General features: G+C 39.3%; 1 protein-coding gene across 3 annotated transcripts in view; it reads left to right on the top strand.

Moving 5' to 3' along the window:
• Wasf3 (WAS protein family member 3) overlaps positions 1-18669 on the top strand; it is a 140930-nt gene that overhangs the window by 103591 nt on the left and 18670 nt on the right. For all 3 annotated transcript variants that reach the window (XM_023715105.1, XM_012514725.2, XM_004631043.2), the window contains 3 exons: positions 11673-11807; positions 14111-14264; positions 17277-17394. In XM_023715105.1, coding sequence (XP_023570873.1) covers positions 11673-11807; positions 14111-14264; positions 17277-17394 — 407 coding nt within the window. The remainder of the gene's footprint in view (positions 1-11672; positions 11808-14110; positions 14265-17276; positions 17395-18669) is intronic.

Below are 18669 nucleotides of genomic sequence, written 5' to 3' on the forward strand. Positions count from 1 at the left end.
ATCATCAATCTGTATCTCACATTGTAATTAATGTTCAGGATAAAGTTGTGGTATTTGTGTTTATGATGGTTGCTTGGTCATAACCTCTTGTGAGTGAACCTGCCCGCCCATTTGCTTTTTTGCATATAACCCTCGTAGTAAGCAGAATAATAGCTTCTCCAGATGTGTCTATGCCCTTGTCCTGGGAACCTGTAGATCTGTTACGGTACTTGCCAGGCAGAAGTATGCTAAGCATTTGACTTTTAGGAAGAAATCACCCTGGATTGTCTGGTTGGGCCCAGTGTAATCACAGGAGCCCTTTACGTATGGAAGAGGGAGGTAGGAGAACTCGTGTGAGAATGTGTTCTATGAGAAAGACAGCAAGGCATTGCTGGCTTTGAGGATGGAGAAAGAGGACTATAGCTGAAGACATCACATAGAGCCTGGAGAAAACAAGAAAATGGACATACAGTCCCACCCCCTGCAGTCCCAAATACAACTCTGCCAGTCCAGCATGAGTGATGGTGAGTACCGCGTAATCATCTGTAGCCACAGGATTGGGCCGGCACGGGGCACCTGCCTCAAGGACACTCACTCCCGAGTGGGGCTCCCTCTGTTGCTTTCAAACCTGCCTTTAGAGGCACTTGAGGAACACTGAGATAAGATGCTGGGACTCTCCTCAGAGATGGTGATTGGATTGTGCATGAGAGACGTCACCCATGACGTAAGATATCTGTGCACCAAGAGTGAACAGATGAGCTAGTCGTTCAGATCTTTTCAGGCCATTAAAACTAAACCCACAATGAATCTGCCAGTTTGTTAGGGAACTTAATATTGAGATGTTCTCATTCGCTGAAGAAGCCATGAATACCACTCATAAGCCAAAGTTGGGAAGGGGATAGAACCTAAGAGAAAGCAGAAGACATCAGTGGTGAGGAAAGGAAAAAGGAAGGATGCACAGAGAAAATTGCACAAGATAGAGACCGTGCGGCCTGTAAGTTGGAGATGGCAGCTGGTCCCTAGATCTGCCTGCTAGCATTACTCTTCCTTTTAGGGTGTAGTGTGTACAGGGAACCTTTCCTTTCTTTGGATTCCTTTCTTGTATCTTGCTCTTGTAACCCAAACATCTAACAGTAAGAAGAATCCAGTGATATATGTGAGAGAGATATAATTACTGGAAAACTACGATACCTACTGCAGTGGATAGAATGCCTGTGTATCCATCAAATCTGTATGATGAAATCCTAATCCCCAGGATGATCCTGTCTAGGATCCCATTTAGGTCTTTGGGAGGTGATAGGTCATGAAGGTAGAGTCCTCATTAATGCCCTCATTTAAAAGACCTGCGAGGAAGTCCTAGCCCCTTCTGTATGGGAATGCAGCTCTGGGTACCATCTTGGGGCAGAGAGAATAACTCTCACCATATGCCAAGTCTGCCACTATCCTGATCATGGGCCTCTCAACATCTAGGACAATAAGCCACCCAGTGTATGGTGTTCTGTTACAGTAGCCTGAACTAAGGCTGAGTTAGTAATTGCTGGTAGAATAGCAAATTAGATTTCCACTTTATTACTGTTTCGTTCAGTACCCGCCTCTAGATCAAATGGAAAGCAAAGAAGATTAAATTGGTCCTTACTTAGAAGTTTAACACATTTTAAATTTGCTTGTAATTAATAATAGTACAGTTACAAAATAGGAAACAGATATGAAGGTATTATAACCTACTACAAGATGACACTAGCACATAATAAATGTTATCTACATAGGTGACTTTTTTGATTTGTGGATTGCCCACTAGATATTTTACAGGAGATGAAAATTATAGGCAGTATTTCTGTGGTCTAAGTTTGTTGGGAAGAATAACAGAATTTAAAACCACATTTTTATTTTTAAATTTCATACTCATTTAGGTATTAGGAATGCAAGAATCTGTCATAGCGTAAGTCTTCTTTTGCTGAGTAGTCATGCCTGTGATAAAGTCAGACAGAATGTCACTTCCATGCATAGGATACCTGATCATTACCTTGTCAGTCTAGATAAGCTGGCCCATCTAGTCTGCTCCATTTCCCTGCCTACCCTCCCACATGCCCAGGACTTCACTCCCACAGGACAGGCTTATTTTCAAGTATGAATTAGAATAAATGATGCAGTTATCTGGAATTCCTGCAGGTGATAGAGAGAGAGGTTGAGACTTTGTCTACATGTGCCATCTTGGTAGAGAAAGGACTTCTTTTTTTTTTTAATTATTTATTTATTTATGTGTGTGTGTGTGTGTGTGTGTGTGTGGCCTGCTCAGCCCACCAGGGGGCGGGGCTGGCTGGCATGTGGTGCTGGGGGATTGAACTGTGGTCCCTGTGCTTTGCTAAGCTTGTTCTAAGTAGGTGCTTTAGACCACTGAGCCATCTCACCAGCCCCCGAGAAAGGACTTCTTAATGGAAGCTTAAAGATTTGTCTTGATACTAGATTGGTCATACCTTTCTGAGAGTAGTCTTGCCCCAGACACTGAATGTGGTGACCCAGGGTAACATGTTCTGGTAGCTGTAGGGAAGGCAAAACAGACCAGGATGCCAGAAGGATTTTCTTAGTAAGGACATCTAGCAATTGAGGCCCTCATTCATGAGGTTTTCTTTGTTGTTGTTGTTGTTGTTTTTGTTTTTAATATATTTGGTTGTTGCAGGGTCTCACTACTTAGTTTTGACTCATGGTGATTCTCGTGCTTTCAGCCTCCCCAGTGCTGGGATTACAGGCATACATCACTATGCCTGGACTCTTGGTGGTGGGGCTTCTGTGGCATGTGGTGCTGGAAATGGAACTGTGGTCTCTGTGCTTGCCTAAACTTGCCCAAGCAGGTGCTTTCGTCTGCTGAGCTATCCTGCTGGCCCCATGAGGTCATTCTGATTCTCATCATATTTATGAGGACAGCTTAATGTCATAAGTATTAAATGAGTTTTCCAAAGCAAGGAAAGAATGTGATCTTGGATACTGAACAGACTCTAATGTCCCTATAACTATGTACCTTTTGAGAACTCTCTGGGTTCTTACACTCAAATCAGACACAAGACTTCAAGAGCCAGTGTTTTTGCCAGTATTAGGTCTTTAACAGGCTTTTTAGGGAGTTGAAATCTTTTCATCAAAAACATATAGATTATTGGGATGCAGTGGAGAAACAGTTGTAGACATGAATGAGGAGATTTGCTAACTTGAGCAGGTCACAGGTTTTCAGAGCTTTTGCAATCCAATAAAAATTACTCTTTGTATATATTCAGATTTTTTTCCCCCTCAGCATTGCCAGTTTCTGACATGAGAGATCAAAGGAATGGCAGTGGGTAGGAAGCCAATTGCTGAAACACTTTTAGTTAATAGTGTGTCACTTGGTTTATGACTAGGAGATAATGATTTTTTTTTCTTCATATGACAATTTAGTGCCTCAATTAACATTAAATTGGGATTGCTTTTGCATCATTTTCCTTGACTAATAATCTGCGTGTTCTTATTCCTGTCAGCTGTTTGCTCAATTAAAGTTACAACTTCTTGCAGTTAAACTCAGAAATTTTAATGTTATTATAATACAGTTTGTTTAAAAAGGAGATTCAAAATAGTTAGGATAGATATACAGCTACTTTCTCTTAATTCAATGAATAGAAAGATTTGTTCTCTCTCTCTCTTTTTTTTTTTTTGCGGAACCGGGGATTGAACTTAGGCCCTTATGCTTGTCAGGGAAGCGCTTATTCCACTGAGCCATCTCCCCAACCTCCTTTTAATTTTTTTTTTCTTTCTTTTTTTAAATTTTTTAAAATTTGTTCTAATAGTGTTTGTGGACAGGATATCTTGTCTGCATCTTGTACTATGAATAACTACTATGAAGACAACAATATGCAATGTATTAATTATTGAATCTGTCCTACTAATCAGTTTTGAAACTGCCTCATTGCTATTTGTTTCTCAATAAAATTATTATTATTTTTTTTGTGTGTGTGTGTGTGGAACCAGGGATTGAACTCAGGCTCTTGCGCTTGCCAGGGAAGCACTTATTCCACTGAGTCATCTCCCCAGCCCAATAAAATTATTTTTTAAAAAGTAAGAAAGATACTGCTCCACTTCATTGCTCCCTAAGTTTGCCCTTCATGAACTAGAAATATAGGTGTTTTAAGTGTCTTCTCAATTTCTGCTTTTTTTTTTTTTCCAAGTTTAATTCCTAGGTTAATGCTTTTAAATTGCTTATGGCTAGTAGTTGTATTGCTAGCATGTAGAATCCTTAGCAAATAACCACTTCTCAGAATTGTCTTCCAGGTGGAGCTAGATTTTGGATTTTGAGTCTATTGCAAGATCCTACCTCTTCTATTTATGGGTAATGAGAAGTTGCTGCCTACTTGGCCAGCCCCGGGTTCTTTCACACTGACCTATAATATTTATGACCATTCAGCAATCTCAGTTTTGGAATACCAGGAAGAACAACTGATTGGAACAATTAGGCCAATTAGCTAAAGTAGTATAAAGACTAATAAAAATATTATCAAGCATAGCCTAGAAAATGGCTAACTGCGGTAACTATTAATTTGCCACTTTTGACTGTATGAACTAGATTTGTAGTCATGAAACAAAATCTAAAATGAACCAGAAAATTGGGTATAGTAAATAATTCCTCAATATGGTGATTTTATCTTCGGGGGAAAAAACTTGAAAGTGATTAGGGGGAAAGAGAGATATAGAAGATAAAGAAGCAATTACAGGCAAAGCTGGAAAACAAAAAAGATGATGCACACTTTGGGAAGTTGATGAAGAAGACGGGAAGGAAAGAGAGAAAGAAGAAATAACAAAAACAGAACAAGAATAACAAAAACTAGAAACTGTTCACACTCATGTAAAAAGAAAAGATAGGGAAAAAAAGAAGAAAATTTTTTTAAAAAAATGTTCATTTCCAGGTGTGTCTCTTCTGTTTTGGGTAGACAATATGGGCAAAGAGTCCAGATCCCAGTTGGTTCATCCCAGTAAGCCAACTATAGCTTTACTGTGGTGTAGTGAATACTCCTAGAAAGCTTCCACCCTCAGTTCCCATGAAATTCGGGCTGGATTCTGGCTGTGGGGCTAGAACCTCATATGTTCAGTGTGTAACACTTTGTGTGCCTCTTCTTGGGTTGAACTTATCTTCGCCTCCTGCTGACTGGAGCTAGGCGTCCTTCCCCTCACATTGGGAGCCACTCTGTGGAGCTGTCCCACAGCTGTTCTGTGTTCTGAGTTCAGTTAACTGCTCTCTAAGATGTCTACCTGGAAGTCACTCACCTAAGGGCATATCAGAACCCAAATATCTCTCCAGCCACTGTTGCCCACTGCGTCCACTGCCCTGCTCCACTGGTACGTTTCTCTGTAGAGGCCTCTGAGGTCACCAGTAGTCACTGTGTGCCTGCAGGTGCAAGCTCCTTTCCCATGCAGTGAGTCCAGGTTCAGAGAAAAAGCACTGTCTTCCCCTGCCTCCTTCTTTGTTAAAGTCTCTTTCTTCACTCTCCCTGTGGACTTCAGTTCTTAATTCAGATCTTTCCTGGGACGTAGGGACCCACTTCCTTTTTCTTCTTCACATTGCTGTATTCTAGTGTCTGGACACCAAATCTTAGAGAAGCTCTTTCTCTGATGCTTACCACTCTGCCATTTTCCTGAAAGTCCAGTAATATCTGTCTGTCTATCTGTCTGTCTGTCTGTCTGTCTGTCTGTCTGTCTGTCTGTCTATCTATCTATCTATCTATCTTTCTTTTTTTTTTTTTTTTTCCTTTTTTAAAATGTATTTAGTACAGGGTCTACAGGGTCTTACTACATAGATCTGACTCCTCGTGATCCTCCTGTTTTCAGCCTCCCAAGGATTACAGGCACATGCCACCATTCCCAGTCTCAATTGCTGTCTCAGCACACCCTGAGGGTAGGACTAAGGTGGGGCCAGGCATGGCATGCCGGGGATCAAACCCTGGTCCTTGTGTCTGCCTAAGCAAGAGCTTCCAATAATTTCTTTAAATAAAAATATTTTAGACACTTGCCTTAAAAATAGGCTAACTAGACTAAAGTGCATGCATTTTAATGGTAAAGACACAGCTTTAAAGAAAATCGAGGAAACATACCATGCAAACATAAAGCATAAAAAAGCTGGTATGACTGTGTTAATTTCAGATAAAGTAGATTATTGGGGAGATAAGGAACATTTTATAGTGACCACATAACATTCTTTTTTTTTTTTTTTTTTTTTTTTGGCAAGACCAGGGATTGAATTCAGGCCCTTGCACTTGCCAGGGAAGTGCTTATTCCACTGAGCCATCTCCCTGGTCCCATTCTTAAATGTATATGCGTGGATCTAGTAAGGGTGCTTCAAAGTACAGAGAATAAGAATAAATGGAGCTAAGAGAGGCATGGCTAAGCTCCCGGTTACACTGGGAGATGGCCTCATGTGCTCAGCGGTGGGGATAATCCACTGAGGAGTTTGTACTAAATGTGTTTTGAGGAGGTGGTGACTGGTCCAACGAGGCAGGTCACTGGAAGGATTGTCTCTCCCTGCTCCTCCTCCGTTCTTTGCTGCCTGCCCGAGGCGAGGCCCTAGCCTCCATCATGCCCCTTTGTCATGCTGTTCTGCCTGGGGGCTGACAAACTGTGCACTGGAAATATGAACCAAGGTAAACCTGTCCTGTAAGTTGCAGGTATTATGTATTTTGTCCCAGCAGTGACAAAAATAACTAAGAAAAATACTGACTTCCTAAAGTGTATAATAGATATTCGTTTAATTTCCCATGAAATTCACCAAGATGGAATATATGCTAAGCCATAAAAGGAGAAGTTTGAAAAGGTGAGAATACAGAGTATGATGATGAAATAATCTTTTCAGGTAACAATCAAATTTTGGAAAATCAAGCAATATCTTTTAAAGATTACTCAAGTGAAGAAAATGAAAAACTGTTATAGGAGGTAATAAACACAAAACACCAGTATGCTGTATCTGTAGGGTTCACTTAAAGAAGTACTTAGAGGGAACCAGATAGCTTTAAATGCTTATATTAGCAAAAGGAGAAAAGGTTTAACATCATGAGCACATTCCTCAGGTGAGCCCTTAGTACTGCTTAGTAATGCTGCCATAATTTCTTAGTTAATTAGTTTTTGTGCTTTTAAAATGACTATTTCATAGTCTTCCAGATGCTGAGCTGATGACTGTGCTCCTTCTGTCATTGGTACCATAACGGCAGCCAGAGGAGAGCTGGACTTCGCCCTGGGAACAGTCAGCCCATTGCGTGGTTTCGGTACCAGACCTGCCTGCCCCCCCCTTACAGTGGATGGACAGCTCGAGGTTGTGCCTGTGCCGTCTCCTCTACCTACACACTAGATCCTGTGCCCTCTTGTTCACTCTAGGACTGAATTTACTTTCTCTCTTCTCTGTGTCATATTTTCTGTCCTCTGTCTACCATCATTCCCATCAAAGACAGTGTAGAGAGAAATCTCCCATCTTAATCAGATCATCCTCTCCATCACCCCATTTCTTGCTTCCCTTGAGAGCAAGATTTCTTCTGATAACTCTGTCTCCATGGGCTCTACTTCCTTCGTTGTCTCCTACTCTTTCTAGTTTTGTCTCACCGACTTCTGTGAAACTGAGCCTGTCACTTCCTCTGCAGAGCCTTTCTTCACCTAGCTTCTTCACTTTGGTGTTTCTTCTGCCCTCCTTCCTACTTGTTCATTATTAGTTTCCTTTGATGATTTTCTCAGCCTTTGCATGTTGGAGTGCTCTGGGTTTGGTCACTGACACTCCTCTCCCTTTATTCCAATTCATCAGGTGGGCTCATCCAATCCTGTGCCTCGAAATACCAGTCCTGTGGCTTGAAATACCTTCATGCTGACAGTTTCCAAATCTGTGCCTGCAGTTCTGACCTCCCTTGGACTTCAGACTTGTATATACACTGCCCAGTTAGTATCTACCTGCATTAGATTTCCAGTGGGTACCTCAAATTGCACATGACTAAAACTGAATTTATCATTTTTTTTTCACTCTACTCTCTTATCAAATGCTTTTGGTTTATCTTTTTCTCTACCAGCAGAATTGCAGTACAGTCGCCTTCGAAGTGTGCACCTACTGTAGACTGCTCCCACTTGCTCCCCTGCTGCTGTTGTTTAGCCCAAGTCACCATTACCTCTCAGGAGGCTCCCAGCTGATCTCCCTGCCTGCAGTCTGGGTGTTTCATTCCAAAGGGGGAAGGGCATTTCTTTCTCTGTCTCATGGGTTATGGAGCTCCAGCCACATTGGCCTCCTTGATGTTCCTCAGTGACCTCAAGTAGATTCCTGTCTTCTTTGTGGAAGGGTCTTCCTTCAGGAGCACGTATAGAAGCTGCTTTTCTTCAGTCAGTTGATGCCACCTTATCAGAGAGGCCTTGGGTGACAAACTGAATGCCACTCAGTTCCTGCCACTCTCTAGTCTCTGTTTTATTTTCTTCATAGTGCTAGTTAGGACCTGAATGTCATCTGCTGGCTCACTTCTGTCTCCCCCACCTGTCATGTGCCTCTTGACGCCTAGGCTGTGTTTACTGCTTTCTGCCTTCCAGCCACCGCAACAGTGCCTTGTGTTCAGAGCTTGCTCTCTGAGTGCTTGCTGATAATTAAATATGTTTGATGACCATATGCTATATTAATTCTTATAAAATGCTTAGAATATTGTAAAGAAGTACTGAAAATAATTATAAATAACTATGACTGACATTTTACTCTTTTGAGTTTTCCACATTTCCTACAATGAACATGCCCACATTCACTAATACATTGTTTGCAAGATTTGGTATTTGACAGAATTTTGACAGAAGTATTTGACAAAATTTTGTTTCTGTTTGCAAACTCTGGATGGAGTGGTAAGCATGACCATGGCCATCTTTTCCAAAGCTGTAGAACAATTTCAGTTCATGAACTATTATTTCATGTATTACTTTTTTAGTCAGAATTGTTAATATTAGATGTCTTTGATTAATCTTTGGGCCATTTTTCCTATTGTTCGTCTTTTTGTATTTTTCTGTGTTTTTTAAATTGCATGTATTGCTTTCATAGTACAGAAAATAAAAATTTAAAAGAAGGAAAAATCTTCCAATAATTATGATATTTTATTTTCTAGAGTTCAGTAGCAACTCCATATTATTACAGACATTATTTTTTATTTTTTTACGGTAACAGGGATTGAACTCAGGACCCTGCACTTGCCAAGCAGGCACTTACTCTACTGAGCTATCTCCCTGCCTCCCCCTACAGACACTATATTAAGGTTCTTTTTTAGTTCTTTGAAATGATTTCTGACTTATAGACAGATCAAAAATAGTCTCAAGAATTTCAATAAATTCTCACATTCCCCAGATATTTACTATATCTTTTCTGAGATCCCCTGCCTTCTCATTTCCCCATATATGTGTATGTATAAAATTATCTCTTTTTAGTCTCCTTTAATCTGAAATAGTTCCAGTCTTTGGCTTCCATGACCTTGACATTAAAAGGATCCAGCCTTTTTATTTTGTGGAACGCCACTTGGATTTTCTAATGTCTTTCTGTGATTAGTGTAGTATAGAGATAGAGGTATTACAGGTGCTTTATCAGGAAGCACTTGGACTTGTATCTGCCTGTAGCATGGCCGGGTGTGTGCTGCCTTCCATCAGCTCAATTGCTGCAGTTTCTTTAGTGTAAGTGCTGTGTTTCATGGGGAGGCACTTTGAGACTGTCAGATACCTTTCTTTCCATTCCAGTTCTGCCATCAGCTGTTCTCAGCACCCACGGATGCTTCTTCCCTGAAACTGTTACTGCTATGGCAGTTGCAGAGTGGTGATGTTTGTCATTTCATAATTTTTCAACAATAATTGCTTAGCATTCTGCTCTATAAAGACTTCCATTCATTTACTTGTATCAGCTTGGACTGACAATCCTTTTATTCTACAGATTATAGTCTCTTATCTTGCATTCACTTTGATGCATCCATTTCTCCAAGTTTGGCCAAGGGGATCTATTCAGGCTTCCTCTTGGGTACCTTTTGACGTTTCCATTTGTGCTCAGTCTTTGAGCACATCAGTTTTTCTAGCAAAACAGCATATTCTAGGCTCACCTTGTATTTTCTACCTTTAGCCCTGGAGTCAGTCCATTTCTGCAAGGAGTCTGGTTCCTTTTAGTGCAAAAAGAAGCATAATCTTGACAAACCAAGATCTAGGTGCTAGGCTCATGTTGACAGATTCACATAAGACACTTTGATTGTTTCCAATAAATCTTCACACTTAAATACAGTTGAAAATATGTGCCAAATTTTTATACTTAGGCAATTTGAGACATATTTCTTAACCTAGCATACTTGGAATCGAATTCATGTAGTACTAATAAGTCCAGAACTGGAATCTTTGTCAGTAATGAGTGAAGAATTGTACTTCCTTCATGTGGGCATTAATTCAATTCAGGATTATTTTAGTTTAGCTAATGGACTTGCCATTTAAAGAATAAAAGTCAGCTTTTCAAATCTGTTGGTTTGCAAAACTGAAGACTGTAATTGCAACACTTACTCTTGTTCATCAGACCAGTCCTTCTAGTCACTTGTCAGCATTCAGCAGCTGGCAAAATATTAATTATGTGTCTTTAATTTCTGTGTCAAAATCAAAAACTCCCAAGTGGAAATATAGTATCAGTTGCATCAATCTTTTCAAATAGCATTAAGCGTTGAGGGTAGGAATACATATTATTAGCCTTTCCTGCTTATGGGGCATCTCGCAGGGTACCAAGTATTCTTAGCAGTGTCACTGTGGTTTGAGAATGTTGGTTTAACTTCTGCAAGAGACTGTGGCATCCTTTCCCACCTTCTGAAAAGAGCAGATCTGAAAGATGCTATTAAGTGTTTCCACACCCTTTCTCTTTGAAAGGATGACATGCAAGATGTTCTTGCATATTCCTAGCACACATCGGCCTCTTAAGGATTTTGAGATACCCCAGGACATAGAAATATACTTAATCTATTTAGGATAGCATTTTCCAAACTTTCTTGTACAGGGAGCATTTGTTGGCTGTGTACCCATGAAAAAGACGGCAGTGGTCTCAGTATGTTTTGTATGTGTATGTATGTGTGTTTTTGCTCAGCAGATGTCATTGAGCATGGTCTCAGCATAACCAGTGCCAGGGTCAGAGAATTAGCTCACACCATCTGAGAGATTGGGGAAATTATGCCAAGATTAGTTTGTGAATCTTGTGATTGAGGTCAATTTAAGAGCATTGTGGGAGCACAGAGGGGACTCCTGCACCTAGCCCAATCTGCATCCTGAAGGGCTAGTTTTAACTTTACGAAGTCATGACTAAGTACATTTTTATTCATTTATGCCAAAATATTTTGGGAGCACCTGAGATTGTATTTATACTCACAGAATGTAAAATGAGAACCGTTTTCCCCAAAATAAATTCCTTTTCAAGGGATGTAACTTAAGGGACAGCTCACACAAAATGATTCTGTACTATGCAAAATATTTTAAAGTCCTGCCACTTTGGTTCAATTTCAGATTCACATGAATAGCTAATAAATTTCCAGAGTTGTACAGGCCTTGGACTGTGACACTTTCATTTTTACACTCTTCTGCATCAGACCTTGTGGTGACGGTAATATGCATTAACGTGGCCGCGTGGAGGCCACAGCAGCGCTCCGCAGCAGATGGTGTTCTGTGTTCCTTCTCTTCTGCAGGCAAACATGCTGAAGACATATTTGGGGAGCTGTTTAATGAGGCTAACAACTTCTACATCCGAGCAAATTCTCTTCAAGACAGAATTGATCGCCTCTCTGTCAAAGTTACACAGCTGGATTCCACAGTGGAAGAGGGTAGGTAACTGCGTGAACACAGTGAACCAGAAGTGATGGCCACAAGATGATGGTCATTAAGTGTGTAATCACTGCTTCTTCCATCAGTAGCATGCTGACATTGTGTCTTGTCTGTCCCTGGAAAAATAGTGAGGGGCACCTCACAACAGTGGGTTAATTAGTGACCAAAAGATTCATCTCGTCTACTTCGTACACCATGATTTTGTTTCAAAATTATAAATACGGTATTTATTTTAACACTTTTCCCAACATATTCAGTACTGGAAGTCCTGATAGTTATTGGTAGTTATTTTAAAAGCACTTTGTTGTTTAAAATTTCTAGACTCACTCCAGAGAGTAAAAGTAAGGACCATAGTACACTCTGCTGCATAATACAGGCTTCAGTCTGACATGCTTGTTTGGTTTGATGCCTGTGAATAATCCTGGTGATTCTGTCCCTTTCCAAATCTTATTAACCTTCTCAGAGCATTTATCAAAGGCCTTTAGGCTTTAAGTTTAAGAATAATATTAATATCAACAAGCACTTTGTAGACTAATAATAATTTTGATGATATCCCCTCAAATGTGTGGCAGTTTCATCAAACTGCCATTAACAACTTAAGCCATTAACAATTCCATTTTTGAAGTTTTATTTTGAATGAGAGACTGAGGTTAAGACTGGAAGAACATCAGAAAATGGTAAGATAATCTACATATTTACTTTGAGAAAAATATTCAAGTTATATATTACTTTTCTCTTTATATAGTACTGGTTAGAATTTTCTTGTTGCTTTAAAAAAAAATCCTAGCATCAGGGCTGGCCAGATAGCTCAGCAGGCTAAGTGCCTGCATAGGCAAGTACAGGGACCCAGAGTCAATCCCTGGAACTGCATGCTGTGCTGGCCCCACCCCCAGGCACATGGCCACTGAGTCTGGGTGTGGTGGTGCACACCTGTAATCCCAGTGCTGGGGAGGCTGAAAACAGAAGGATCACTATGAGTCCAAGCTACATAGTGAGACCCTGCACCAAATACTTAAAAAAAAAAATTAACAAAAATTCCAGCATCTTGAATTTTCTATTATATCTATATAGTTATTTGTAGGATTTATCCCTCATCATTTAAAGAAGATACGTTTATTTATATTGAAGTCTTTATCAAAAGTCAAAATTAAATTACGGCTCATACTTGTTATAGACATTCTTACTAACTTTTCCATCAATAAACAGTAAGCTAAAGACGTGTTCTTTTAAATTAGAGTTTTAAATAGAAAAAAATAAATAGCTACTTGATCTGTTAAAGGAATTCTTAACATCTTAAGTCATTTACTTTTAAAATCAGTATCAAAGTGATTTTTAACTCTCCTCTTAGATTTTTTTTTTTTTTTTTTTGCTTGCTTTAGAATTTGGAATGTTTATGATAAACTTTACTCAGTTAAGCTATAAATAATATTTATGAAATTTTACAGTACATCTTTAAAATCCCTTCCCAGTCAAAATTTTTACCTTCCTGAAAGCTAGGAAATCAGTGATCTTTTTAGGGCTCCCGAATTTTTTTGGCCAGAAACCTTAATGTCCTTCAGCCAGCTCCAGTAGATGAGCCAACTGGATTAATAGGACTAATGTGCCTCAGAAGTTTATGTCAACATCAGAGTTAACAAATGACATGTAAGTGCCACACAGACTTACAAAAAAGTATACCAAGCCCTGATTTCCCTCCTTGTTAGAGTAATTTTCTTTATTCAACTACTTGATTTCTATAAGTATATTAAGTATGTTCATATGCTTTGCTGTCTTTCCTTAATGTTAATGTTGGAAAACCTTAGTGTGTTACTTACATTTGTGTAACTTTTGCAGAAATATTTTCTCTAGGGCTGGGGAAATGGCTCAGTGGAATAAGCGCTTCTCTGACAAACGTAAGGGCCTGAGTTCAATCCCTGGTTCCGCCAAAAAGAAAAAAAAAAGGAAGTATTTTCTCTAGATATTATACTTAAAGGGATATTAACTAGTTGGGATACCTAGTTGGGATACCATGCCTGTTACATTTCCATGTGGTTTTGGAGAAGTACTATTTAAATGAAGAACAATGTTCTATTAAAGTCAATGAAATAATTAGATTATTACAAAAGAATTTGACCTGTCAAGAAAAGTGTTACCTCTAAGAGGAAAGGAGTCAACTTCTATTTAAGCATGGTTTTAAAGAAACAATAAAGGCCATTATTTGGTTATTCCAGGATTTTTATGGTTGCGAGTCAAATGATACTTATTTCTAGGTAATGAAAAACATTTCTTTGTATCTCAATTTGGGGGACTTTTCTCTAAATAGTGTCACTTCAGGATATCAACATGAAAAAAGCTTTCAAAAGTTCCACCATCCAAGACCAGCAGGTGGTTTCAAAGAACAGCATTCCTAATCCTGTTGCTGACATTTACAACCAGAGTGATAAGCCACCTCCTCTGGACATCCTAACCCCTTACAGGTATGTCTCCCAGGGTCTTCAGAATATTTTCATACAGGTGGATAAAAATATAGACAGATAGAAAGGTGATAACACATTGGGTCTTTGGTGGCTTTAAAAGAGTTCTTTCAAACTCTGAAAACAATAATTGTACTTTGTACCCAATGATAGTAGTCAGTGATATAGAGCTATTAAAATTTTAGTATTTTAAGGCATAGGTGCATTTACTAGCAGATGCGGGAGCTCTGATTTTAGTTCTCAGATATGGTTATCTTAAGTGGAAGTGGACACTTCACATGATGGCAACATATGCAGTTATGTTGTTGTTCCTTATTTGCAAAGTCTGTTGGAAATGAGTGGCACAGTTCATTTATAGTGCAGCAAAATATCTGTCTCTGTACATCAGCACCTGAGTCATTTGTTACTTACTTCAGGAAAATGTATGTTCCAATGTTAGTGTTTTCTAAGGTTGAAAATAGCATTGCCAGATTAACCTTCTGTTACTGTTCTCAAGAAAAAGAATAGAAAGTATTGCAAAAATTACTATGAAGAGATAACTGACATATGCTTTTGTGAAATGCCCTGATGCTGCCCATCACCACAGAGGTTTCTTCTGGTGCCTGCTGTCACTGCCCCTTTATCTCCCTTTCTCATGTGGTCTCTTTGTCCTCATGGTGGGGCTCGTCCCTCTGCTCTGCCCAGAGTCCACTCCTCCAGCCTCTGTAAACAGACTGTGGTGGCCAGTGGCCCTCAGTGCCCCACTCAGCTCTACCAGCCGATTCTCCTATGAGGGCCGTGGAGAAGCCTGGGAGTGCCTTGCTTCTTGGACTGATCTCCTGACATTCTTCCTGCAGGCCTGCCAGTCCTCCTCAGAGAATGGCTCGAGGTTTCTGCATTCCAGTTTCCTGTCCTTTCTCAGGGTTTACAAGGAGAGGTCTGGAGCTACTATTCAGTATAGTTCTGTCAATAAAGGGCATTCAACTGCATCCCTTTGTGCACAGAGAGCTTCTGTCAACTAGATGAAAGGTCCCCTGGAGGTCATTGGAGATGAACAAGAAGCCCTGCCTTTTTGTGACACTAGCCTGCTTTCCTGCAGGTGATGTGCACACATTTAAAAAGTTCATGACACGTGAGAATAGACACATTATGAGCTTCAAATTTAAACTTGTGACTGCTTTCATGTGATGGACAGTTTTCCAAGTCAATTGGAGTTTTTCTTAGCACTAAGAAACTCAGTGTTTGTACTATGGCATGAAAGCTCACTGGTTTAAAGTTTTCTACCCAGTGTTACTAAGAAAACTCACTAAAGATTCTCTTTTAAAAAGAAAATCAGAAACCTAGCCATTTATGTTTGATTAATCAAAATTATAATTAGACATTTGTGATGACTTAAAAATTTTAATGACATGAAAAGTGATTTAACTTTAGGTATGTGTATATTCAGTTATATGGGAAATAAACATATCTTTGACTTTTTAAAAATATATTCAACAATAACAGTGCTGGCTTGAGTTCATTCATACAATAGCTGGGGTACATAAAACAGATTTTTTCATATGAACTTAAATATGACGTCAAAATGCTAAAAAGTCAAGTGATTAGACTATATAGACTATAAACGTAGGACCATAGTTGCTTTATCTCTTGTCAAAATTAATACATGTTCCCATCTTCATTGGAGTGTTAACACCATATTAAAGAACATATATTACATACTTAAATTTCTTCTCAAGTTCTGCACTCAGTCTTTTTATACCTTTACCTGTACTCAAAGCCTTGGGGGGAAAATTGTTATTTTCAAAATAATGTTAATAAAATCTCTGTTATGCAACTTGCTTACAAATTGGGAAGCTAGAAAAAAGAAAGATGTTAAATAATACAGGGTTTAAAAAAATAGTACGTTGTAAGGCTTGTTAGTAGTGATTCTCCATTGCCGGGACTAGAATAGCCGCCCTAGGAGACTGGCCATTAGCCCTGGGTGTGAACTTTTGGCCCTGGATGGGAGCATGGCTCCTTGGGCTTTCTTTGATCATTAACTCTTGCCTCTCAGTGCTCCTGTAATGGTGCTGCTCTTGGGTGCCCTAAAGCACTGTGGAAATGCTAATATGAAATGTACATGATTCACTTTCATTCTTGGAGGTCTACAGACCATTAATGGGATAAGCTTTATTTCCACTATGGTTGTTTTGAATGCTACTACTGTATTATGGTACATTTTAATTCATAACGGTCATATTTTTGGTTTATAGTAAATGAGTAACTTACAGGATTTGAAATACTCGTTAGGCCATAGCAATTATAGCAGTACTTACAAGTAAATAAACTCTCTTTGAAAATACATAGCTGAGCACTGTTTTCCTAGCCACATTTATTCACAGTGAGCATTTTCCTTCTTTCCTAACTGAATTTATAGGTATAGTGGTACTTTGGTTCACAAACAAAAACATTTGGCAAATGTTGTTTTTGTTTGCCAACTCTGCATTGAGTGATGAATGTGATGATGCCCATCTTCCCTCACAAGCACCAACATGGCCATCTTGGCCAGAATTTGTGGACCAAATTAAGTTTTTGAACCAAGGTACCACTGTACTGGGCAAACCTGATTGAGAACAGACAGACTCTTACTCATTTTTTAATCACAGTAATATTTCATCTCCAGGGTAGAAAAGAATGTATTTATGCTAAAGAATTCATCAGTCTCTGTGTATAACCCCGTTGGAATAAAATGTTTCCTGAAATAGTCGAGCTACTAATACTTACTGTTTAAGAGCCATCTTGTGCTTTTTCAGAGACATTTTCTGTACCTCATCCTACATGTGCAGCGGTACCCAATCCTGCTTATGCAGAACAGGTTGCTCTCTGGAATGTTTCCTCATGTATGACAAATGAGGAAATGTGGAAAATAATTACTTAATAGTGAGGATACCCACCTATATGTCTGCTGAGTTGAAATTTTAATATTGCCTTCCATTGTCAGATAGAATTACCTGACTGTCTTTCCCCTCCTGACTTACACAATACATTGATTCACAGAGATGATAAGAAAGATGGGCTGAAGTTCTATACTGATCCTTCCTATTTCTTTGACCTCTGGAAAGAAAAAATGCTACAGGACACAGAAGACAAAAGAAAAGAGAAACGACGTCAAAAGGTACATAATTCCATTGCGGGAAATGTGCATATCAGTGTGTATATGGAATTCTTGTTTTTAAATAAGTCAGTATGTTTTTTATTTAAATAGTAAGATGTTAGACTTAATGCTGAAGGGCTTTTTAGAAGTTATAGTTTTCACCTGAGGATTCTAACAATTCAGTCTAATACAATAATCTTGTTTTTCAACAAATAATAATTTGTTCTTGATTTTTCTTTCTTTGTTTTGACAAAAATAGTGGCTTAAATTTCAGTTTTGTTTGCAGCCAGGTTTTATAACTTTACCCTTTCCCTCAATTTTTTAAAACAGTCAGCATTACATATCATGTATGAGGACATGCTTTTTGTCCTTTTGCCATTCTTGGTTGTTGGGTTGCCACTTCCCTGTAACAGAGACCTCATATGGATGAGAAGCACACGTGCGCTGCGCTCTCCAGGGGCCGTAGTTACTGAGAATGAGTCTCCTTTTGAGGGGGTAGTGGTAGGCAAGAGACCTGAAGTCTGACGGCTAAGGAGCCTTGGAAGGATAAGCTGACTTCTCTTAGATTTATGGACCAGGCCGAGAACTTAGGTCACTGAAAACACTAATTCTCAAAGAGGATGTATCTCCTAATACTTTATATGCAAGTTATATTTAAAAACAATTACTCAATTTGCTTGACAAATACTGTTGTCTGTTAATTAAGAGAACTGCTTAGCACTTTTTTCAGGGTGGCCTTAGTTTTGAAGCATTTAGGTATATTGGCCAAGTAGGATTGTGGATTTAGGATGGAGGTAAATTTCAGGGTTTGAAAGCAAGATTTAAGAAAGGAAATATATAGCCTGGGGTATGACTTAGTGGTAGAATATGTTTAGAAAATTTTTTTTAATATTTATTTAAAGAAAATAGTCACTATGTATCACTATGCATCACTTCACTATGCATCTCAGCCTTGTAGTGATCCTCCTGTTTTCAGCCTCCTCAGTGCTGGGTTATAGGCATGCACCACCATGCCTGGTCTTGGTGGCTGGCTCAGCATGCCCAGGGGCAAGGCTGGCACAGCATGTGGTACTGGGTATTGAACCCAGATCCGTGTACTTGCCAGGCAGGCACTTAAACTGCTGAGCTATCTCCCCAGCCTGTTAGTGGTAGAATATTTACGTAGCATACATGAGACCCTCCATTCAGTCCCTTGAACCACCACCACCACCAAAAAAAAAAAAAAAAAAAAAAAAAAAGAATAAAAAAAATGGCATTTTGGGGGGACATGAGCTATTATTGCTGGATTCTGGGAGG

The sequence above is a fragment of the Octodon degus genome, unplaced genomic scaffold (genome assembly GCF_000260255.1).
Source record: "Octodon degus isolate 3935 unplaced genomic scaffold, OctDeg1.0 scaffold00038, whole genome shotgun sequence".
NCBI lineage: Eukaryota > Metazoa > Chordata > Mammalia > Rodentia > Octodontidae > Octodon > Octodon degus.